We start from the raw sequence: 25069 nt of genomic DNA, 5'->3' as shown, positions 1-25069 counted from the left end.
CTTGGTTCATATGTAAGAAAACTAATTTATTAAACCTCTGTACACAAAGGTGAGCACACCTTTATTGGAAGCATATTTGAATAATTAATTACAAAAAGTAAAAGTGTTATTAAAATTCATGCATGAAAATCTTACAAAAATACCCCAAGCAGGACAAAGCTGCTTATCCCTGATTTTTCTCATTTGGTTGTTGGAATTGAAATGTGAATTTAAAATTGTTTGAATTTTCTTTTAAAAAGTGATATATTAAGCTTACATATACGGGATAATAGCAAAATGTAGAAAGGGAAACCAATTTACAAAATACATAAAAAACAAAAAACCTTCACTTGACAGACACTCACAATCCCAAAATTGTATAACCTGGACCAGCCACCTCTGAACCAGCTCATGTACACAGCCCCAGGGTTATTGTCAGTGAGAATGAAACAGCAAGCTTGAATGCCCAGTCTTTCATTCTGTAAAACAGCCTTGAGTTGATCACAATTAAACAAAACCATGGGCAGATTCTGAAGGTGGGAAGGGCAAACAGGAAGTGACGTCACCTGTCCTCTCAGTAGAGCTGCAGATCACCATGCAGCCAGAGCTGCAGCAAGCACTCACTCAGAAGTCTTTTTGTTTTTCTGCTGATTTCGGGGTGAGTTCTTTAACAGGTTTCTTATCCTGAGGTACATACCGGTGGACTCAGCCATGTTCTCAAATTCGAAGGGTGTTATTCCAAGGGCAAACTTGCTCATGTCAGGGACCGGGCTGTGGATTTTTGAGGCTGTTGGAGGCCGGGTATCCAGATGAAGGAGCTGCTGGCTGCCTCCATTGCTCATGTCACAGTCTGACACACCACCATTATCAAGATGAGCATCTCCAGGGTCCCCCTCTGCAGCAGCTTCTTTTTGACACAGCACTGCTGCCCCTGCTGCTGGGCAGGCAGGAGGCTCAGCTGTTTCTACAGTAGCAGTTGGCCCTTGGGGCTCAGCTAGCACTGGATTTTCCAGGGCCTTTCCTTCTGGGACAGGGAGGTCAAACTCGTTTGGACAAGGGGAGGAGGCGACTGAATTCCCAGTTAGAGGTGTGTCCACAGGAACATCGGAGTCGCTGTTGCCTCCCTCTGCCTGCTGGAGCGCGGCCCAGATCTGCCTCTGCTGCTCTTCAAGCTCCTCCAGCGTCAGCGTGTCCTCATCCATGGCTGAGGCTGTGGGTCGAGTCTGAGGTGAGTCACTGGGAGTCAGTGGTGGGGTGCCCTTAGGGAGCGGAGGAGTGAAAAGAGGTGGAGGTGTTCCCTGTGGCAGCGGAGGAGGTGTGCCAGGAGGCAGTGGTGGTTGAAACTGAAATGCTTTGCTGCTCTGAGAACCAGGTGGAACCTCTACATCTGAAATGGGAAAGATACTCTAGAAGGACTCACAGTATTTCATACAAATGTATTATTTGAACTTGGGAGTACCGAGAGACAGAAGGGCCATCAACAAGGGCTAGACATGGTAGCCAATGCCTGTAAATGCCAGCACTCAGATGGCCCACCTGGGCGACAGTCTCAAAAACCAGAAAAGGGAAACAGTGGACTTTCAGATGCCATGACCATGCCTAGGTGTTCTCAGTGCTGAGGAAGCCTCACAAACCCAAGCCTGCTGTGCACTGCAGTCTTCTTTGTTTTGTCCTAACCATAGACACTGGGCTGCCTGCTCAAGTCCACTCTTTCCACTACCTCGTCGCTCACCACCTTATTCCAGACCCATTGATATTTGTCAGAAAAAGCCTCCCTCAACCGTGGATTCATACTTCTTATATCCATTCTCCAAGTTAACCAGACACCTCTTTCTAAAACCGCCACTTGCTCTTATGAAATATTCCTTTTCAATGAGCTTTGGGTACCACCATCCCTACAGGATGAAGTCCAGCACTGCTCCATGCCTAAAAGTCTTTTATGACCAAGAATTTCTCATAGCCTGTCCTGATGGTGCAAGGCCTCTAAGCCTGAGGAGGCTGAGGCAGGAAAACCGCCATGTTTAAGGCCAGCCCAGACTTCTTTCTGTGGCCCTTTCTCAGAAGAAAGGGCAGAAAGGCAGCTGGGATAGGGCTCAAGGCAGAGTATCTGCTCAGCATATGCATCAGTGGCAAGAGGCTTGCTTGCTCTTCCTTGGTTTCCTCTACTGTCTAGCTGTCTCTCCGTTGCAGGCCGTGTTTGCGTATGTGTGTGCATCTCCTGACTCCTCTAATGCATGTCCTGACTCTGCTTAACTCCCTGCTAAGGCCTAGAATTCATTCCCCACGATATAATTCAAAGTTGCTATGACTATGGTCTGTCATGAGCTCTGTGGCAGCTATGTCATACTGTTGTCCTCTATGTACTGTTCATTACACAATGTATGTTTTCAAACTACAGTGGCAGTCTGCAGCCCACTAAGATAATAGTGGAACTAAACAAATTATTGTTATTATTTTATTTTAAAACAGGGTCTCAGCTGGGCGTGGTGCATGCTTTTAATCCCAGCACTCGGGAGGCAGAGGCAGGTAGAGAGCTGGAAGTTCAAGGCTAGCCTGGTCTATAAAGCAAGTCCAGGACAGCCAAGGCTGCACAAAGAAACCGTGTCTCAACAAAACAAAATAAATAATAATAATAAAACTGGATGTCACTATGTAGACCTGGCTGAATTGGAACTTTTTATGTACAACAAGTCAGCCTTGAACACATAGGGATCCATTGACTCCTAATGTTGGGATTAATGTGTGCTACCATGCTGAACTAAATATTTAGTTTAGTTTAGTTTTTTTTTTTTTTTCTTTAATTGAGTATTTTTATGTAACCAGACTAGCCTGGAACTTGAGATCTTTATGCCTCTACGTCTGGAATACAGAGGTTACAGCATATGCCAGCGCACTTGGTTTTATGTGGTTCCATGGAATCCAACCCAAGGCTTCATGAGTCCTAGGCAAGGACTCTATGCAATTGAACCACAAATCTAGTCCTTCATTTGAAAACTTGAAATTGGCGAGTGTTCACATTCCAGTTTGGAAGGAAGTACATGATTTTGTACCTTACTCTAAGTTTTTTTCCCTTCAGTGATGGTGTTCAGACCCAAGGCCTCACACATGCTCCCAGCTTTACTGCTGGGCCAGTTATCCCCTATTGTTTATGCATTTTCTCACAGTGCTGCCATTTTATCTCACTTCTAAACACCTGCCTTGCTATACAGGACAAAACTAGCCAGGCCTACTTTGGAGTGGAGCCCAGGCAGACACAAATGAACAGGAGCACCATGGTCCTGGTTGAGCACAGGCTCTATGGCAAGGCAGGGATAAAGGACCAAAAGCCCACACAGTGTGCAGGAGGGCGGGGACTGGCCCAGCGTTGAGTTTTCAAGAGTACATGGCCCCTGGGAGGCAACTGAGTTAAAGAACCAATATGCCTGCAAAGACACCTGCCCAGTGCCTCAACTGCTCTCGAAACCAGAGCTGCCAGAAGTGTGCGCGCCTGTTTTGCTGCCTGTCCCAGAGTGAGGTCCCACCAGAGGGGCTGGACAAGCTGTGGCACTGTGGGTGCCTGAGCCTGTCAAATCAGGCACTTGGCTGCCTGTTCCTCCCTCTGCCTTTCACACCAGTGTGGCTTCCAATTTAGGCTTTCCCAACGACAGAGGCAACGCTCTGATAGCTGAGCACAGGGGAGCGTCACTCTCCTTACAGACGCAGGAGCACACACACTGACCTTGCCTTCTCAAGACATGAAAACCACAACCTACCTGAGTCAAGCTCCATGTCAGCAGGGGAGGCCGCTGAGCTGCCTTCCTTCCGCTGCTTCTTGGGGCTGTTAGGGCTGGACTGAGTGGAAGACCGCTTGCTGCCAGACTTCATGCTCGGCTAATGCAGTAATCAATGAGAACACGAGTGAGACAGGGCAGGAGAGAGCCTCTAGCCCACACTTAAATTAGCCTTGAGCCAAGCAACTGCTATTGGCCTCTTGATTAAACAGATACCAGGCTAGCCTTGAACTCAGCGATCCACCTGCCTCCGCCTCCCAAGTGCTGGGATTAAAGGCGTGCGCCACCACGCCCGGTCAGCGTTTTTAATATAAACCATAAAGGACATCAAGATACTCATGAGCCGGGCACAGTGGCTCATGCCTGTGATCCCAGCACTCCGCAGGCAGAGGCAGAAGGATCTCTGCAAGTTCGAGGCCAACCTGGTCTACAAAGCGAGTGCAGGACAGCCAAGATAAGATAGAGAAACCCTGTTTTGAAAAACTAACACCCCCAAAAAAACAATGAGCTGCAAATCTCACAACCAAAAACGTTAACCAGCTACACCCTTAAAATCTATGTACTGAGACTAGGAATGTAGTTCAGTGGTAGAAGGGGGCCTGGCAGCATAGCTAAGCATCTAAGGTGCTAGGTTCACTTCTCAACATCACACACACGAACACAGCAATCAGTTTACCGACTGGATGCTGGAAGTGAGGTAACTGGCGAACACATCCTTCTGCTGACATGCCTGCATCGGTATGGAACCGAACATTCTCCATTCCTAATGTGGAAGAAGCAAGGAGGAGTGGATTTGGAATACATCATCTTTTGGGATTTTGCTCCTAGCACTCAGGAGGATGAGGCAAAAGGATTACTGCAAATCCAAGGCCAGATTGGGCTATACAGTGACTTCAAGATTTCATCTCAACAAGACACCAATACCCGCCCAAGTCCCCCAGACAGAAATGTCACAACAGAACCCATTACTTTGTACACAAACTAGAAAATAGTAATAAAAAGTACAAAACTACACTCAATGGCATACGCTTGGATCCCAGGACTCGGAACAGGCAGAAGGAACATCAAAAATCACCACAAACAAAAGCACCAAGACCACAACCTGCAGCCACCACTAAAGCAGCTCACTGTGTTATCTTGAGACATGGATGAAAGCTGGGTGACAGACAACAGAGAGTGGTAAACAGCTGGAAATTTACCACAAAGGGAAAGGAAACCCCCCCCCAAAAAAACCCAAAAAACAAACAAACAAACAAAAAAAACAAAAACCCAAAAAACAAGAGATGAAGAGCTCTACAACACCTAGTCATATTAAGGAATTTTATTTTTTAAGTAAATACCGAAAACTCGTAAGATGACCTAAAAGATTACTTAAAAAATATTGTTTTGGGTAGGGCAGTGGTGGCACACGCCTTTAATCCCAGCATTCAGGAGGCAGAGGCAGATGGATCTCTGTGAGTTCGAGGCCAGCCTGGTCTACAAAGTGAGTCCAGGACAGCCAAGGTCACACAGAAAAACCCCGTCTGGAAAAACCAAGTGTTCTGTTGCAAGCTGTGAGAGATGGTTCAGTGCATACAGAATTGAAGCAGGAGCCTGAGTTGGGTTCCCTGCACCCATGCCAGAGCTGGATGCAGTAGCGTGTGTACGCACACCTGTAATCCTAGCATCTGGGAGGGCAGGCAGGATAATCAAGGCCACTCTGCACCAGACCACCTGCCTAGCAGATGAAGAGCTGACACTTGTCAGTAAAGCCTCACTTGGCTTTGCCTCCACTTCCCAAGCGCTGTGAATATACATGTGTACCATCACCTCTAGCAACGAATTCATCACTTCTTAATGTAAATGTAACAAACTGTTACATACATTAATATTTTGAAAAATTGTTTAACTATCACATTTTAGAAGAAAAAATTAAAAATGTATACTTACATCTGGAATACCTCTGGGAGTAGAGATATTAAAACCTGGATAGTTTACCAATTTGGAGAGATCATAAGTGACATTCTTATTCTGTATTTCTCCAGTTTCCGTCTCCCCATCAGTATCATCTATTAGAAATCAAAGAGAATGTTAACATTAACATGGCTAAACATGTCCCTCCCCACATCAAACCCCACAAGGAGAGTGCTGGTACACCTTATTGGAATTAGCCTGGAAATGACTACCATTTTCCTGAACAATACAAATTTAAGTAGGCTCTGAGTATGGCAACCTATGACCCCAATATTTAGGAAGCCGAGGCAGGAGGTCAAAGCCAGCTTTAACTCACAGCAAGTTCCAGGACAGCCTGGGATTTGGCTTCTGTCTCAAAAACATAAAAAAGATTTAGCTGGGTGGTAGGGGCACACACCTTTAATCCCAGCACTTGGAAGGGACAGGTGAGTTTGAGACCAGCCTGGTCTACAGAGTGAGTTCCAGGACAGCCAGGGCTACACAGAGAAACCCTGTCTCAAAAAAACCCAAACTAACAAGCTGGGTACGGTGGTGCACGCCTTTAATTTCATTGCTCTGGGAGGCAGAGGCAGGAAGATCTCTGTGAATTCGGGGCCAGCCTGGTCTACAAAGTGAGTCCAAGACAGCCAAGGCCACACAGAAAAACCCTGTCTTGAAAAACAAAAACAAAAAACAACAACAAAAAAGAAGCTGCTCAGGATCACTTGCAGGGCTCCCAATCTAGCTGCACTGGGATAGTGATCTGGTATTCCCCACCCCTCAAATTCGGTTTTGTTTTTCAAGACGGTTTCTCTGTGTAGCCTTGGCAGTCCTCGAACTCAGGGTGAGCTGCCTGATTGTGCTTCCCTAGCACTGGGATTAAGGGCATGCAGCACCACCGCTCGGCCCTGGCTAATAATCTTAATAGTTGGGAAACACAAGACCTGTAATCTGACTTCTCTATCCTAACATACAGTACCATTTCCATCATAGAGTGAGAGCCCTGAGTTCTCCAATTCAGCCTCCTTAAGCCAGCCTGGGGGGTAGCCCAGCTGGCGCATCCGGTAGATGAAAGGGGGAAGACTCTTGTCCGTCACACCCAGTGCATCTTGAAGTTCCTCACTAGGGAAAAATAAAGGGAGGAAAGAGGATGAATCCCAATTTGCATGAAAAAACTATTCTGGCATCTTCTTTTTAATATTTATTTATTGATACAGGGTATCTCTGTGTAGCCTTGGCTGTCCTGGACTCTCTGTGTAGACCAGGCTGGCCTCGAACTCACAGCGATCCACCTGCCTCTGCCTCCCAAGTGCTGGGATTAAAGGCGTGCATTACCATGCCTAGCCCTGGCATCTTCTTTTTTAAAGAATTATTAGTATTATTATTATTTTTTTTATGTACATGAGTGTTTGTTCCTGTACGTGTGCCTGTGCAACAGGTGCACGCCTGGTGCCCATGGAGGCAGAAGAGGCAATTAAATCTCTGGGAACTGAAGTTACAGATTCGGTTCAGAGTCACCTGTGGGTACTAGGAATTGAACCTGGTTCTCTGGAAGCATAGGCAGAGCTCTTAACTTCCAAGCCCTTCTCTCCAGACCCATAGTTTTCCTACAACTCACTCTGTAGCTCAGGCTCATGTAGACTTTATGGGGATTGTCCTACTTCAGCCTCCCAGGAGCTGGGAGCACAGGCATGCACCACCATGCCTGCCCCATGAAGCATGGTATGTACCAAGCACATAGCAAACCTCTGGTAAGTGGGTTGGAATGGGTGGATGCATTCTGTACAGACTTGTTATACATGCTTACATTCTTTTTTTTTTTTTTTTAATTTATTTTTTATAGTGTCTGAAATTTCTATAACCTTGCTCCGGAGAGAGCAGGGCAAGGCCTCAAACCACTTCATAACTGCTCTGGCAAGCACTGTAGGAATGCACAGGGTCACCGCAGACCATGCTTACATTCTTTTTTTTTTTTTTTTGGTTTTTCGAGACAGTGTTTCTCTGTGTAGCCTTGGCCATCCTGGACTCACTTTGTAGACCAGGCTGGCCTCGAACTCACAGCGATCCGCCTGCCTCTGCCTCCCGAGTGCTGGGATTAAAGGCGTGCGCCACCACGCCCGGCTTCTCATGCTTACATTCTTGTAACCCCCAGAAGAGACAGAATGTTCCAAACACTGAGAAAATGAAAATGACACCCCATGTTAAACGACAGTGGTACCTAATAACTCCTGGCTTGAATCTTCCAAACCTTTCTTCTACTTCCTCTGCATGGTAGCGCTGCTGAAAGCTCTGATTGTTCACCTCACCACAAGCATCCATATACTCTTTTCTCTTCTCGCTTATTCGAGCAGCATTCCGAGGCTGAATCATAGTAATGTTTGAGAAGAATGATATCAAGCAATTCAGAAATTAACTAAGAATAGTCACTTTCTAAAATGTAAAGCATAAAATAGACTGCTTTAGGGTTTTTTTTTTTTTTTTTTTAGGTTTCTCGAGACAGGGTTTCTCTGTGTAGCCTTGGCTGTCCTGGACTCTCTGTGTAGACCAGGCTGGCCTCGAACTCACAGCGATCCCCCTGCCTCTGCCTCCCGGGGTGCAGGGATTAAAAGCATGCGCCACTACACCTGGCTTCAATGTCTTAAATATAAGCACAAATTTGAACATAGCACAGGAAGCTCATGCATATTACCCAGAACCACACACGCACACAACAAATCCATCAGCGACAGTTCAGAGACACTGTTTGAGAGATTTACCATTGGGCACTCTTTCATCTGATGCTCTTCAGAACCACAGTTGAAACAGTGAGGCTTTGGCCTATTAAGTCAGAACACAGAACAGAAATCCAAAGTTTTTTTATAATGTACATGACAACAGAAAAACAAACCAATACATTCTAATGCCAGTGGAGTGCCAGAGACGGCAGAAGGCGAGGCGCACTGACTGTATCTGCAACTGTTGAGCACAGCAGTGCGCCTCGTACTCAGTTACAGAAGAAGCCGCATTTGCAGTCTTTTAACCAAGAATCAGCTTGCTCCACAATGCTACACTACCTCTCAACTTTTCCCAGTGATTAATAACAGAAGACCCAAAGCAAACAGCATCGCTTCCTGCAGGTAACATGGAAAAAAGACAGATGGTTCTAGGACCATGACCACACTAACATCAATGGTCACTTCTTTCCACCCTCCCAGGCACTGGGCCTGAATTACAAAAAAACAAAACAAACAAACAAACAAAACAAAAAAAAAAAAAAAAAAAGAAAGAAAGAAAGAAAGATGACCAATTTAAACATTAACACGTATCTCCAGATATCAGAATTCTAGCTCAATGTGAAATTTACATTAAACCAGCAACAAAGAATATTAACTTTTAAGAGTTGATAAAGAGTTTATGGTTCTGGTATTGGAAAACAGAGAGTAAAACAAGACAAGGCCCCACACAAACCTTTTTGCCTTTACTTGCATTTCGTGCCCTTCTAGAGAAACAATGTGGCTGAAGACTTGCTGGTACCTTTAGTGAATCTTATTAAGGAATAGTTATCATAGTCTGCAAAATTTGGTAAGCTTTTTTGTTTTAAAGGTGAACTTAGTGGCAAGATGTATAAAAGATCTTCATTCACTATGTAGGATACTTGGGTATTTCCCATCCTTCCGTAAGCTGAGGGTTTTCATTTAGTAGCGGTTGCCCCAATTTATCAAGGCAAAAATTAGTAAAATACAGGACACTTCCTACAACCTGCAGAAAACAAGTCAAAAAATATTGCTATTTAAGTAGAAAAAAAAAAAAAAGACATTAAGTAACGTAAGTCTATGATAATGCAAGTCTATGACACCCATTAACAGTTGACTCTGGTGAGGCTGTGAGAAATGAAGCCCTAATAAACAGGACCTGGATTCTGATTTGCAAATAAAACGACATCTTAGCTTTCACAGGTAGCATCAGTGCTATAGACTATGCTGTCTCGAACCAAAGCCTGACTCTCACAGGCCCTCCACACCTCATGTGTCTGCAGCAAGACCATCAGAGCCTGCTTTTTCCTTTCTATTTCCTTGGTTCCCATTTAATTTGTCTACTATCAAGTTTCTGTAGCCACTTCACAAAGACAGGTAAAAAACATAATACAATAAATATTCCTGCACCCTGCACCTAGAATGAATAAATAATAAGTCTGAAATTTTCCTGTGCATGGCTCTCTTTACACACACACACACACACACACACACACGCTTTTTATTTGGCCATTTAAGTAAGTTACAGACAGTGACATTTAAGAACATTTTTCTACAAACCAATATTTACTTCCTAGTTTCTCTACCTCCAAAATGCTTTCCCCCATCCCCTGCTTTGTGACAGGGTTTCTCTGTGTAGCCCTGGTTGTCCTCAAACTCTCAGACCTGACAGGCTTCAAACTCACAGAGATTCACCTGACTCTCCTTCCCAAGGCTGGGATTAAACACGTGCCCCACCATAGGTGCTGGCAGCTTTCTATGCGCTTTTTATAGTGTTAACCCAAATCCAGGATTGGATTATGGTTCATGTTATATTTAGATATATGTATTTTTAAGTTTCTACTATTTAGAACATATCTCTCCTGCTCTTTTCTTTTTTCTTCCCAAGACAATATTTCTCTCTATATCCCTGGCTGTCCTGAACTTGCTTTGTAGACCAGGCTGGCCTCGAACTTCGAGATCTGTCTGCCTGTGTCTCCTGAGTGCTGGGATTAAGGCATCCGCCTACTGCACCTGGCTACCTCTCCCATTCTCTCTCTCTCCCATTTTTTCGAGACAGGGTCTCTCTGTGTAGCCTTGGCTGTCCTGGACTCACTTTGTAGACCAGGCTGGCCTCGAACTCACAGCGTCCTGCCTGCCTCCCGCGTGCTGAGGTTAAAAGCGTGCGCCAGCAGGCCCGGCTGCTTCTCCCACTCTTAACCAACCTGCCAGGCTCTGTACAACACTTGCAGAGACGCTTCGTTCCCGTCACTACACTAGCTGTTTGACAAAGGAGCTAAGGAAGGACCCAGCAGCTTGGACAGCTGACAATCTTCATGTTTCGGCCTATTAGCAAGTACCAACAACTGACTCTTCCTTTCTCCCGTTGTTCTCAGTTCTGCTTTACAGATGAACCCTTCCAATCTTCCCCCGCCTATGGATTAGCATGCTACGCGGCTAGTCAGCCCACAGACCTCTCCTTCACTCCAGCTTCCGAGGTGACTCATCCAGATTTAGGGCATGAGACAATTTCTATGCTGATGACCCCGACAGAGGAAGTTCTGATCTCTTAGCTTCAGTTTTGGATATTCAAATGCCGCCATGACACCTCTTTCTGGACATGTAAGGTGTCTCAAACTCACCTATTTAAAACGGCACTGGAGATGGGTATGGTGGTGACACCTGCCTGTAATCCCAGTACTTGAGAGGCTGAGACAGGAGGACCACAGTTAAAGGCCAGCTTGGGATACACAGCCAGACACTGTCTTAAAAACAACAAAACCCAAATTAAAAAAAAAAAAGAAAAAAAGGCCGGGCAGTGGTGGCACACGCTTTTAATTACAGCACTCGGGAGGCAGAGGCAGGTGGATCCCTGTGAGTACCAGGCCAGGACAGCCAAGGCTACACAGAGAAACCCTGTCTCGAAAAACCAAAAACAAAACAAAAAACAAAAACCAACCAAACAACCAAAAACAAAAAAACCAACCAATTCCCATCCCCTTCAAGCCTCCACGTCGCCCCCACTTCCCACTTTCCTTGGCCAACAACTGAGTTCTAACTACTCTCTCAGCATTCTCCTAAATCTAACTCATGAGCACATTTGATTTGCTTTATTGCAAGTATATCCATCGCTGTGACTAACACGCAGGCCTGCTACTGTTTTCTCTTGTCTGAGGTTAGCACAACAGCTCTCCAGCTGGGTGCAGCCCCTACCCAGGGACCAGCTACCTTGCAGAGACCCTGGGTTTTTCAAGTAAGACACAGTACATCACTTTTTACGTAGGACCTTTAAGTGGCTTTAGACTACAATCTGAGTTTTCATTAAGGAAGTAGATCGTTTGGCTCTGCCCCCTACTGGTCAATCTCTGAGCTTTCCATGTCTTTCCTTCTTAGTAAAATGGCAGAGCAGCACCTCCATGAGTGCCACCTGACCAGCTCCCAAGCCACATCCCAGTACTTGCTGTGCAAAACAAGCTGAATACTGGCTGCTGGAACCTCCCTCCCTTTCCTATTTACTAAGTCCTCTTCACTCAGAATACAGCCTCACACTCTCCGTCAATTCATGCAGACCTAGGCACACACAGGCAGTCAGCAACAACACACTACACACACACACACACACTCTCTTTCTCTCTCTCACCCTCCCTCCCTCCCTCCCAGGTGCTGTGTCGCTCCTCTCCCTGACACCCATGTTGTTCTGGGTATTGAGGTTAGAGCCTTCTACACGCTGGGGGAGTAAGCACTCAACTTCTTTACTTATGAATCACTGTGTAGACTAGGCAGGCCTTAAACTTTCATGCCTCAGCTTCACAGGTAGCTAGGGTGTATGCACATGCACCCACACACAAACACACGCACACAACTCTGTCTACCCCCTTCCCCACTGGGGAACTGAACCTAGGCCGGCCTCACATGACAAGCAAGTACATAACTAGTGGCCCATGCCCTCAACTTACTTTTCTTAGGAGATCGACTTCACTCACTGAACTGCTCACTAAAAAAGAGCTGCCCTTGATCCTTTCTTTTCTCTCCCTTTTTGTTTGTTTGTTTTGGTTTTTGGCAACAGGGTTTCTCTGTGTAGCCTTGGCTGTTCTTGATTCGCTTTGTAGACCAGGCTGGCCTCAAACTCAAAGGATCCACCTGCTTCTGCCTCCGAAGAGCTGGGATTTTTCTTCTTTATAAACTTTTTTAAAAAAAGATCTGAGGCCGGGAGTTGGTGGCGCACACTTTTAATCCCAGCACTCAGGAGGTAGAGACAGGTGGATCGCTGTGAGTTCAAGGCCAGCCTGGTCTACAAAGAGAGTCCAGGACAGCCAAGGCTACACAGAGAAACCCTATCTTGAAAAACTAACTAACTAACTAAATAACTAAATAAATAAATAAATAAATAAATAAATAAAAGATTTATCCGCCTTTAATCCCAGCACTCAGGAAGCAGAGGCAGAGGCAGGCGGATCGCAGCGAGTTCAAGGCCAGCATGGTCTACAAACCGAGTCCAAGACAGCCAAGGCTACATAGAGAGATCCTGTCTTGAAAAACCAACAAAACAAAACAAACTTCTCTCAGACAGACGTGGTGGCACATGCTTTTAATACCAATACTTGGGAAGCTGAGGCTGGCAGATCTCTGCCTAGATGTGAGCCAGCTGGCCAGAACAGGGCACCAGATCTCATTATAGATGGTTATGAGCCACCATGTGGTTGCTGGGAATTGAACTCAGGACCTCTGGAAGAACAGTCAGTGTTCTTAACCTGTGAGCAATCTCTCCAGCCCAACCCTTTCTTTTCATTGTTATCTCTGAAACCTCCCTGTTCCAAGCTTTGACAACCAGGCTGGCCTTGAACTCACAACTATCCACCTCCTTTTAGCCTCCCAGAGTGCTGAGATTGCAGGCATGCACTACCATGCCTGGCTGAACTTTTATTTATTTATTTACTTACTTACTTACTTATTTATTTATTTTTGGGCAGCTCCTGCCTCTGCCTCCCAAGTGATGGGATTAAAGGCGTGTGACACTACTGCCCAACCTAATTTCTGATTTTTAATTTATTTTTATTTTTATTTTTGGTTTTTCGAGACAGGGTCTCTCTATGTAGCCTTGGCTGTCCTGGACTCAATTTGTAGACCATGCTGGCCTTGAACTCACAGCAATCTGCCTGCCTCTGCCTCTGCCTCCCGAATGCTGGGATTAAAGGCATGTGCCACCACGCCCGGCTCTCATGTCTGATTTTTTAAGAGTCATTTTACTTTTAGTTACGTGTATGTGCATGTGTGGCTATATGGCATGAGTGCCAGTCCCTGGGGAGGCCAAAGGTGTTGAATCCCCTGGAGCTTGAGTTATATATAGTTGTAAGGTGCCCAGTATAAGTCCAGGGAATCAAAGTGAGATTCCTGCCCCCGCCCAAGACAGGGTTTCTGTGTGTAGCCTTGGCTGTCCTGGACTTGCTTTGTAGACCAGGCTGGCCTTCAACTCACAGCGATCCGCCTGCCTCTGCCTCCCTGAGAGCTGGGATTAAAGGCGTGCACCACCATGGCTGGCTGAAAGTGAGATCTTCTCTAAGAGAAACACATGCTCTTAACTGCTAAACTAATTCTCCAGGCTAATAATAATAATAATAATAACAACAACAGCAGCAGCTAGTGACTCACACGTTAGGTAAGTGCTCTGCCACTAAGCTACATATCCACCCTAGGCTCGTTCCTTTCCTTCTTCTGCCTTTGTCTCCTGGTGCTAGGATTACAAGAATGAGCCACCAAGACCAGCCCCCATTCAGCTCTCTGACACTGAGCTGAACTGTCCATTCTTGTCCCCAATTCCATCCTATTCTGGCAGGGATGCTACAAAGTATGATCTATAACAACCACTATCGAATCTGCAGGAGAGACAACATTCCCTTCAGGTCTTTTCATGAGATTTGTGGTTCTTCATCATCTCAGCAGCCTTATGTCTCTAAAACTGGGATACAGAGGTCACATCCTATAAGCATGAAAACTAGTCATCCTTTCAGAGTGTGCTGCAAACAAGATTTCATAGGCCGGGCGGCAGAGGCACTCGGGGGGCAGAGGCAGGTGGATCGCTGTGAGTTCGAGGCTAGCCTGGTCTACAAAGTGAGTCCAGGACAGCCAAGGCTACACAGAGAAACCTTGTCTCAAAAAACCAAAAGAGAAAAAAAAAAGAAAGAAAGAAAGAAAAAAGATTTCATACTAAGGAATTTTGCAAAAGAACTGAGAGGCCTAAATACAGGTTCTCCCTGTTAGGCTTTCACTTTTACTCACTAATTAGGCCTACCGACATTTTAAATTTCAAACATTCCATCTTTTATCAGCTACTTTTTTCCACTTCATCTGTATGTAATTTACACCCCCCTCTCCCCCGCCAGACAACAAGGTTTCTCTGTGCAACAGCTCTGGCTGTCCTGGACTCACTCTGTAGACCAGGCTGGCCTTGAACTCACATCAATCCGACTGCCTCCGCCTCTCGAGTGCTGGCATTAAGGGCGTGTGTTACTACCGCCCAGCAGTATGTAAATTCTACAAGTTTGCTTTCTGCTTTGGTCTTGAAGAGGCTGGTCAGGACCCACACAAACTCTTGCAAATGAACCGCCTCATTGCAAGGACACTGTTCAGTGTCCTCACAACAGAGCACAACAGCCACTAAGGAGCAGATTGTATTTAGAGGATGACACCTACTTTACTGTTTATTACAAAAGAATGCTGTGATCATGGGAAGTCACGTGACCAATTATACCCTTTTATTAAGCCACCCAATTGCTAAAACACAGGAAAACACACCTGCAGAATTCAAAATAGAGAGTCCAAACTTACACTAAAAGCGTCCTTGTTGTTTTTAATTGCATGTGATCCTTCTACTTTATGGTCCTCTTCCAACATAACACTGGATGGCTAAGACCAAAAAACACGCGTTACAAGGAATACCTTTTTACTTTCAGACTTCAGGAACCTCAACACCCTTTCTTCATTTAATAACACACCTACCTAAGGCACCTTGCCATAATGAGAGTTTAGACGTTATGGCAGGGTTATTTACAGCTATCCAATGCTTCAGACAGCAAGGCAAACTTGAAAACAGCCACAGAAAAACTAAAAATATGCGTAATTTAACATTACTAGTCAATTCTGATAACCTCATAGACCTCACACCATTACAAAATTCTGAAATGTTCACTGGATCAAAAATAACATTAGGGGATGGAAAGATGGCTTAGTGGTTAAGAGCACTGGCTGTTCTTCCCAGCAACCATATAGTGGCTCATAACTGTCTGTAGCTTCAGCTCCTGGGGATCCAACACCCTCACAGACATATATGTGGAAAAAATAAATTCACATAAAATAAAAATAAATAAAACCAATAACAACCAACCAACCAACCCTCCCACCCAAATCCAGGCAGAGTAGCACACCAGCACCAACCCCAGGCGGGCGGCAGTGTTGCTCAGACTTTGGAGAAGGAAGCCAGCACACAATCTTCACCATTTTGGTTTTGACTCGAGGAACTTACTAGTGTAACAGTAGCTAGCACAGAAAACATAACACTCAGCACGGAGCCTCACGTTTAAGATACCTGGGGTAAAAGGCTGAAGGAAGTCTTTTCCACATCATTTTTTTGCTGTTCTTCAAATCGTTTTACTAAATTTGATACAAACTCCTCTATTTCTTGGTGGTATTGCCTTTAGGAGAGGGCAAAGTGGACAGATGGTTAGAACCTGGACATGGTGAGACATTCGCAGACCGAAGTCCTTTGCATTAGTTTAAAAATCACACCTCAGCTTTATTTTTCTTTTTTATGTTTGTCACATTCCCTAATGTGACTTTGTAACTTAGAATGCTACTCCTTAGAAATACAATACAACATTACAGCATTGACAGCCTGATTTTGATACCCTGCAGATATCAAACAGTTGTGGAAATAAGTACATTTTTTTCTTTGGTGTTTTGAGACAGGGTTTCTCTGTGTAGCCTTGGCTGTCCTGTACTCCCTTTGTAGACCAAGATGGCCTTGAACTCACAGGGATCTACCTGCCTCTGCCTACAAGTGCTGGGATTAAAGGCGTGCATCACCATGTCTGGCTGAGAATAAGTACATTTTATGCATAAATTTCATATACTGTTTTTGTTTTTTGAGGCAAGGTTTTTCTGTGTACCTCTGGATGTCATCTATTGAATTTTTAATAGGTCCTACATGCAAATGGCTCAAAGACCAAAAAAAAAAGGGGGGGGAAAAAAAAAGATCTACTCTGTCTAGTTGTCCAGGTCAGGGATCACACTGATCAGATATCCTGGAGTGCTCCCTTCAGGAGCTGTCCAAGGTCATACTATACTCAAACAGGACAGTCGGGGCACCTCAGACAGCCCTGACTTGTCAGGTCTTTTCTAGCTCTGAAGGGTACTGAGGTTGGATCATTAAAAGCTAGAACTGACGATCACAGCACCCAAGGTCCAGGTATGCCCAGCATCATGCTGCTGCTACACTCACTGTCTAGCTCTCAAAGCCTCCCTTCCATTCGTGGACGAAAGCAAGTGATGGCCTGGACCTCCTCCTTCAGCCTCTTGTCCACAGCCTCTGAGATTTTTCTTTTTTTGGGTGGGGGTGGGGGTCTTTCTTTCTTTTTAAAATTTTTTTTTTGGTTTTTTTGAGACAGGGTCTCTCTGTGTAGCATTAGCTGTCCTGGACTCACTTTGTAGACCAGGCTGGACTCGAACTCACAGCGATCCACCTGCCTCTGCCTCCCGAGTGCTGGGATTAAAGGTATTTTCTTTCTTTCTTTAAAAGATTTCTTTATTTATTATGTATACAATATTCTGCCTGCATGTCTACCTGCATGCCAGAAGAGGGCATCAGATCACATTATAGATGGTTGTGAGCCACCATGTGGTTGCTGGGAATTGAACTCAGGACCTCTGGAAGAGCAGACCATGCTCTTAACCACTGAGCCATCTCTCTAGCCCTTTTTAATGGTTTCTCCAGACAGGGTTTCTCTGTGTAGCCTTGGCTGTCCTAGACTTGTTTTGTAGACCAGGCTGGCCTTGAACTCACAGTGATCTGCCTGCCTCTGCCTCCCAAGTGCCGGGATTAAAGGTGTGCGCCACCATGACTGGCTTGAGATTTACTGCTCAATAAGCTCTTACTGAGCTCTAGGCTGGCTGGTTCAACTCAGCTGTTCTGGATCAAACTCCTTTCCCAACTAACTTTCTTCTCTAATTTTCTGGCTCCTTCTCATTCTCTGGCTCGTTCTGTCTTCATTTCTGTCTAGCTTGTTCTCTCATTCAACCTCTATTACGTCCTGGTAAAACTGCCTCCTCTGCATTGTTCATGAAGCAGCTTCCCTTTTCTCTCGTTTCTCATGAGAATTGGACATATTGTATTCTGCCAACTCTTTCTCTGATTCATCACCTTTTCTGCCACTCAATTAAATACCACTTTCAAACATGGATGCTTCTTTCTACAAACTAACTGTAACTTCATTGTTTGGGATTAAAGGCATGCACCACCATGACTGGACCTTAGTTTGTGGTTTTGCTGTATACCAGGCTGTCCTTGGACTCATATCTGCATGCCTGTCTCCTGGATTAAAGGCATGTTTGCATTCCAACCAGATCTCGAAGGTTTTTAGATGTGACCTCTTGCCAGAGCAGCCTTGTTCTGAATTAAAACCCCTCTCCAAGTCCAGACCCAAGTTCAGGCCCTTAATGTCGTCTCTCATGCTCGTGCTGGCTTATGCTGTCCTTTGGCCACACACCTGCACCATGGCACAAATATGTCCACACACATAAGAATGCGCAATAAAGCCAGGCGTGGGGGTACACGCCGGTAATCCCAGCACTCGGGAGGCAGAGACAGGCAGATTGCAGTGAGTTTGGGGCCAGCCTGGTCTATAAAGTGAGTCCAGGATAGTCAAGGCTACACAGAGAGACCCTGTCTTGAAAAACCAAAACCAAAACAAACAACAAAAAAAAAGTAATAAAAAAGAATAAATAGGGGCTGAAGAGACGGCTCAGTGGATAAGAGCATAGTTGCTCTTCCAATTGATCCAGGCTCAATTCCGCACACACAAATAGCTCTGTACAAGTCTCTGTAGTGGCAGCAGCAGAAGATTCGATGCTCTCTTCTGGCCTCCACAGGCACCATGCATACGTGTAATGCACAGAAAACTTGCACACAAAGCAAGCATATGGGGGCAGGGGAGATAAAGAGAGGGAGAGAGAGAGAGAATAAAGATACAAACTGATATCTGCAGATTTCAGTTTCATAAAACACATGATGTCATATATTTAAGAAACAGAAAAACTACTTACTTTGAAATAGCATTGTTCATAAACAGAATCTGTAATAAGGGTCCATCTATCTTAGTATTGCTCACCAGTATGCCACTAAAACAAAAGGTAAACAAGATCTTAGAAGACATTAAAGTACATACACAGCTCGTATAAGCCCGTGAGTTTTCTGATCACAACTCCTCTGTGCTGAGATAGGTGTGAGTCGCCTCATGCGTGGGATCCTTCTCCTTCAGCCTCCCCAGCCCTGGGGTCACGGGTTACAGTACCACAGCCAACTAACTTCTGTTACTCTGAAGCACTGAAGGTCATATAATATTCTGCAATAAGACCAAGAGTGCTGGAAATGCAGGCCAGGCGCAGAGCTTGCTCAGGATAGGAAAGGGTCTCCCTCAGCTTCCAACTCTGGCAAAATAAACAAGAAGGCAACTACAAGAAGCCTAAGGGGTGGCGCACACTTTTAATCCCTGCACTCAGGAGGCAGAGCCAGGGGTATCACTGTGAGTTGAAGGCCAGCCTGGTCTACAAAGTGAGTCCAGGACAGCCAGGGTGACACAGGGAAACCCTGTCTCAAAAAACGAAACCCAAACCAAACCAAAACATATCTTTTTGTTGTGTTCGGTGTATGCAAATGCATATGTACATACAGAGGCCCGAAGGCGAAGTCAGGGTATCTTTCTCAGCTGCTCCTCACCTTTCTAAGATAGATAGGGTTTCTCACAGAATCTGACACTTGCTGATTGGCTACACTGGCTGGATCAGGCTCTCCCTCTCCCTCTGCAAGACTGGGATAATAGATGACAATTTTGGCACTATTTTACATGGCTGCTAGGGATCTTAAATTCAGGCTCTCAGGCTTGTACGCAAACACTTCAACCGTTCAGCTGTCTTCTCTGATAGCTGTCTGTCTGTACCTGTCTCTTTGAGTGTACATAGGGTTGGCTTTGAACTCATAGGAATCTTGCTGTCTCTTGTTTCTCAAACAGTCATCAACAGCCCACACCACCATGTCTGGCCCAGAAATCATCTCAGTATTAAGAAAGGAAAAAAGAAGTGGCACACACAAAAACAACCATCGGTTAATCTTTTGGTTTTTAACAAAGTTTCTGTAACTAGCACCTAGTTTCCTTACAAATCATGGGAGGGAGGAAGATAAGCAAGCAGGTTACAAGAATATACCTCTAAACGCTTCCAAGTGAATTTGCCTTGGAGGCATAAAGGAAAACTAAACACTGAGTGCATTTCTATTTTTTTACAGACTCCGGGAGGCCAGAGCACAGTGCTTTAACTACTACAATCCAAGATGCACAAAACCTGGAAATTATAGGCAGCAATGCTGCTCCCAGTGTAAGGCCAATATGGGCCAGAGTGAGTTGTGGGAAAGCCTGACCTACCATCACGAGTGACCTCAGTTGATGGCTTGCCAGGCATGCATGCCTATCACACCAACACTTAGAAGGGAGAGACAGAAGGGTCAAAAGTTCAAGACTGGTACAACACAGTGAGTTCCAGGACAGCTCAGGCTACATGAGACCCAACCTGAAAATTCAGTCACAACTTAGCCAGCACACGAACAAACAACAAAAGCACAAGGAAACTTTCCAGTTTCAAAGCCTGAAAATATTTAAACTGGACATGACTCCTTTCTGTAATGCCAGCAGCACTTGGAAAGTTAAGGCAGGAGGCATGCCACGAGTTTGACAGCAGCTTGGGCTACACAGACCCCATTGAAAGAAAGAAAAAAGGAAGAAAGAGAAAAAGAGTTAGAACCAACTGTTCTACATAATTTAGTATCTTAGGCCTGAAGTGGTGGCATGTGTTTTTAATGCCAGCACTCAGAAGTGGCAGCTGGGTTCGAGACCAGCCTGCTATATATAAAGTGAGTTCCAAGCTAGCCAAGGCTACAAAGTGAAACCCTTACTCAAAATATAAAAAAAGTGTGACTTGTTAAATTCACATCGAAATGCCATCATTTAGTATATTTACCATGACCAGAGAGATGTCTGAATACATGCTTTCATTCTGTACTTTCTCAAAAGCACATTACTTTTCCTTCTAAGGTGCTATGTCTTGCCAGACTTGGTGGCACAAGGGCAAACCCCAATACTAAGAGGAAGCAGGAGGATCATCAGTTCAGGTTACCCTCAGCTACACTGTAAACTGACCCCACCTTAGGCTACAATGAGACTGTCTCAACAAAACAGAACAAAACAAAAATGCTACACCTTCCACTGCTTGTCTTTATAAAATATTTTAATTATGTAAATGATGCTAGCGTGCTTGCTCCTATCTGGAATCCCAGTGCTCTAAAAGCTAAGGAAGAAGGCTAAGGCCAGTCTAAACCATACAGTGAATTCCAGGCTAGTTTGGGTTACAAGGTGAATCAGTAAACCTGCGCAAAAAACAAAACCAAGCAACCACCACAAATAAATAATAGCTGTAAGGAAATCATTAGCTGAAAGTTACTGTAAATTTATTTTATCATTCCAGAAATGTGTTAAATATGAATAGCTGGGTTTAACTTCCTTCTCTGAACAGTCAAGCAAAATTTTTCTGGATTCAAGGAAGAGAGCCATGAAATGTATTTAAACCTTTAACCCACTTCCCAGAATTCCTTCATACTCTTCCTTCTTACAAAGATGATTAACGAGGTGAACAGCAAGGGGCGCCTCAGGTGTAATATCGAGATTGCATACCTGGGTCTTGTTAGAATGTTCAATTTTCGTTTAAGTTCTTGATGTTGTTACCGGTTAAGGAATATCAGTCCTCATGAAATACAATTATGCAGGACATAAAATTCAACCACCAAAACTCTCGCTTTTGCTACTCAAATATTATACATGTAAAGGAAGAACCTGTAAGTATCTAAGGGAGACACACTGAGTACATGCTTGCTGGAGGACAGGACAACTGGACCAAAACATTACAATAGTTTTCATCCCTCTGACCATATATTCTAAGACATATGGGACCCTGAAGTGCAGAAACAGTCTGAGAGATTAAGCCAGAATGTCAGTTAGAACTTGGTGTCCTGGAAGAAGTTGAAGCAGCCAATTAAGAATAATTTCCATGTCATGGATGATTGGGCTGGAGCGATGGCTCCGAGGTTAAGGGCACTGACTGCTCTTTCCAAAAGTCCTGAGTTCAATTCCTAGCAACCACTTGGTGGCTCACAACCTCCTATAATGGGATCTAATGGCCTCTTCTGTTACGCAGGTGTACAATAAAGTTTTTAAAACATGAGCCAGGTGTGGTGGCGCATGCCTTTAATCCCAACACTCGGGAGGCAGAGGCAGGCAGATCGCTGTGAGTTCGAGGCCAGCAAAGTCTACAAAGTGAGTCCAGGATGGCCAAGGCTACACAGAGAAACCTTGTCTCAAAAAAACAAAAAGCCAAAACAAACAAACAAAAGCTTTTAAAACATGATGGATGATAAAACAAAACAATGTAGCAAAATGACAACAAGAATGTGCGTGGAATTGCATGTAGGGATATGAGAAAAACAATCCTTCCACGTCTCTAGTATATTATAAATTTTCATAATAAGGGTTATGGAAATAGGATGAAAAAAAAAAAATCAAGACTTCAAAAGTTGACCTATCAACCACTCCCAGGGGTCATTCTAAGTCTTAAAAGGAAAGTTACCTAAACCAAAACTACCTGTACATGCAGAGCCAAGACACTTAAGGACGGAAATTAAAACACTAGCAAATCCAGAAACACTGTAATCACATTAATAAAGTCAAAGGGAAATTTGGCGCGTTTTCTCCAGGGCACTGCAAGCTCGCTCAAAAGAAAACAAAAAACAAACAAAAAAAAAACTACCTCGCCAATTGACCATTTCTCTTTGCATGCTAATTTTTTAAGGCCCCCCCCTATTCTGCCTCACAGTGGGCAGTCTTAGCTTCTGCCCCTCTGCCAACATCCGATTCCAGGGCTATGACTCCCGCTTCTCGGAACATGAAACTACACCACGACTGTCTCAACTTGAGCTTGGCTGCAATGATAGCGCGGTGACCTCCACGACCGGGAGAGAGGTGTTTACAATGTAAGTCAAGGTTCGGGCGTCACCAAAAGAGCAGCTTTGAGTTGGGGGCCAGGCTGGGCTACACAGGATGCTAACGAGGGTTAGCGCGCGGGCCGCGCAGCAGCTAGCGCAACCGGCCCAAGCCTCCGGCTCGCCAGCCCGCCGAGCCGCGGGAGAAATGACTTAGAATGCTTAATCCTCTTGGAATGTCCGTCGCGCCGGCGCCCGCCACCACACGGACCCCCAAGAGCCAGGTGACAGGGCCCAACGTGCCGGAAGGATATTCTCGGCGCGGAGTTGCTCGATGGTTTCCTCAGAGCGCCGAAGCTGCTCCTGCAGCTCCGCGTCGCCCACCCCATTCTCATCGTCCTCGTCCTCTTCCTCCTCCTCGTCGTTCTTGAAGCGGGTGTGAACGGGCTTCGGGGTCGACTCCTCTACAGGGTCAAACGCCTCAAATAGCTCTAGGTCGCCAAAATCCACACCGGCCGCCATTTTGGGTTGTGGGGAAGACTGGAGGGCAGGGGGCGAAGGTTGTAGGGCGGTACCGCTTTCGACGGAGGCTTTTCTCCACACGCAGGCCTCCAAATCCGCTCTAGGGGCGGGACCTGGGGGGAGACTACAACTCCCAGAATGCCACGGCCTCCCTCATGCCCTCTTCATGCTGGGTCTCGGAGCGTGGCATCCTGGGATATGTGGTTCCTAAGCGACTGTACTCATTGTTTGCATTGCACACTGGGATTGATTTTTTTGAAAGTGTTCCGAACAATTTAAAACAATATGGATTGTCCCCGTTAGGTGTCCAAAGCTGAAGAATCAGAGCCTGATACGTGCCTTATAACAAGCTGTGGTGCGTTTGCCCAACGTCAAAAAGAGAAAACAGGAGGCCGAGCAGCGGTGGCGCGCGCCTTTAATCCCAGCAGTTGGGAGGCAGACAGGCAGATCTCTGATTTCGAGGCCAATTTCGGGACAGCCTGGACTGTTACACAGAGAAACTCTTTTGTCTTGAAAAAGAAGGAGGGAGGAGAGGGAGATATGTGCTCTTAGACATAAGCCACTTTAATTTATTCCATTTGTAAATGAATGTACAATTTCTATACTTTTAGATTTCTCTGAGGAGGCTTTTTGTAGGTTCATCATTCATTCAACTGCCTTTAATGTGTCAGGCGCTTCTCTAGGGCCAGAGTAATTTAACTGTCCTCATGAACTCTGACATCGGGGGGAAAAAAATAAAAAAACAAACAAAAACCTTTCATTATATTTCTTCTTTCGTGTCACGCTGGGTTTGGAAGTATATTAATTATTATGTTTTTAAGACAGAAAATTGGGCTGGTGTGGTGGCTCACGCCCGTTATCTCAGCACTTGGAAGGCAGAGGCAGGAGGATGGCTGTGAATTCAAGGCCAGCCTGGTCTACAAAGCGAGTCCAGGACAGCTAAGGCTACACAGAGAAACTGTCTTGAAAAACCAGACCAGACCAAACCAAAAACCCACAGAAAATTAGGTGTAATATGGTCAGGCTAGTTATAGCGGCATATTTAGAAACAGGAATCCAAGGCCATCTCAGAGACAGTGTTTGTGGTGAATCTGGGCTACATGAGATATCATCCCCTCTTAGAAACCAGCACTCGGGAGGCAGACGCAGTGGATCTCTGTGATATCGAGGCCAGGCTGATCTACAAAGCTTGTCTAGGACAGCTTTCCGAAACCATGTCTCGGAAAACCAAAAGAAAAAAAAAAAAAAAAAAAAAAAAAAAAAAAAAAAAAAAAAAAAAAGGAAAAACAAACAAACAAACAAACAAAAACAAAAACAAAAAACAACCTGATGGTGTTAGTGAAAGGAAAAGCACAAACTGAAACGTAAAAAATTAAGTGGCCAGCACTCGGGAGGCAGAGGCAGGCGGATCTCTGTGAGTTCGAGGCCAGCCTGGTTAAGTGGCCAGCACCCGGGAGGCAGAGGCAGGCGGATCTCTGTGAGTTCGAGGCCAGCCTGGTTAAGTGGCCAGCACCCGGGAGGCAGAGGCAGGCGGATCTCTGTGAGTTCGAGGCCAGCCTGGTTAAGTGGCCAGCACCCGGGAGGCAGAGGCAGGTGGATCACTGTTCGAGGCCAGCCTGGTTAAGTGGCCAGCACTTGGGAGGCAGAGGCAGGCAGATCACTGTTCGAGGCCAGCCTGGTCAAGAAAGTGAGTCTAGGACAGCCGTGGCCACACAGAGAAAACCCTGTCTTGAAAAACAAACAAAAAAAAAAGTGGGCGAATTCATGGCCAGAGTATAGAGAAGATAACGTAGATCCCAAAGTCGACTGGATGGGAAAACAAAGAGAAGCAGGATGAATGTGAAACATTGGCCACGTTCTAGAGT

General features: G+C 45.3%; 1 protein-coding gene and 1 non-coding gene across 4 annotated transcripts; both read right to left on the bottom strand.

The window, feature by feature from the left end:
• Positions 1–586: 586 nt before the first annotated feature.
• Zcchc8 (zinc finger CCHC-type containing 8) lies at positions 587–23298 on the bottom strand. 3 transcript variants are annotated; one of them, XM_051161499.1, is made up of 14 exons: positions 22997–23298; positions 21382–21427; positions 18707–18781; positions 15975–16080; positions 15218–15295; positions 9316–9419; positions 9129–9194; positions 8438–8498; positions 7900–8042; positions 6661–6803; positions 5679–5797; positions 4426–4512; positions 3732–3849; positions 587–1366 (listed from the first exon to the last, which is right to left on the bottom strand). In XM_051161499.1, exons 1-14 carry the CDS (start codon positions 23202–23204, stop codon positions 600–602), a joined length of 2121 nt encoding a protein of 706 aa, XP_051017456.1. In that variant the 5' UTR covers positions 23205–23298; the 3' UTR covers positions 587–599. The 3 variants fall into 3 exon arrangements, with proteins under 3 accessions (XP_051017456.1, XP_051017457.1, XP_051017458.1); XM_051161500.1 differs by having other exon boundaries at positions 21382–21424; positions 22997–23297; XM_051161501.1 differs by lacking the exons at positions 9129–9194; positions 9316–9419; positions 18707–18781; positions 21382–21427; positions 22997–23298.
• Positions 7522–7642, bottom strand: LOC127204100 (small nucleolar RNA SNORA9). Its single transcript, XR_007832449.1, has one exon. It is a non-coding gene; the product is annotated as a small nucleolar RNA SNORA9 (small nucleolar RNA).
• Positions 23299–25069: the final 1771 nt, after the last annotated feature.

Source organism: Acomys russatus, chromosome 19 (assembly GCF_903995435.1).
Source record: "Acomys russatus chromosome 19, mAcoRus1.1, whole genome shotgun sequence".
NCBI classification, from domain to species: domain Eukaryota; kingdom Metazoa; phylum Chordata; class Mammalia; order Rodentia; family Muridae; genus Acomys; species Acomys russatus.
Note: the sequence above shows the minus strand (reverse complement) of the source record. Positions and strands in the feature narration are given on the sequence as shown.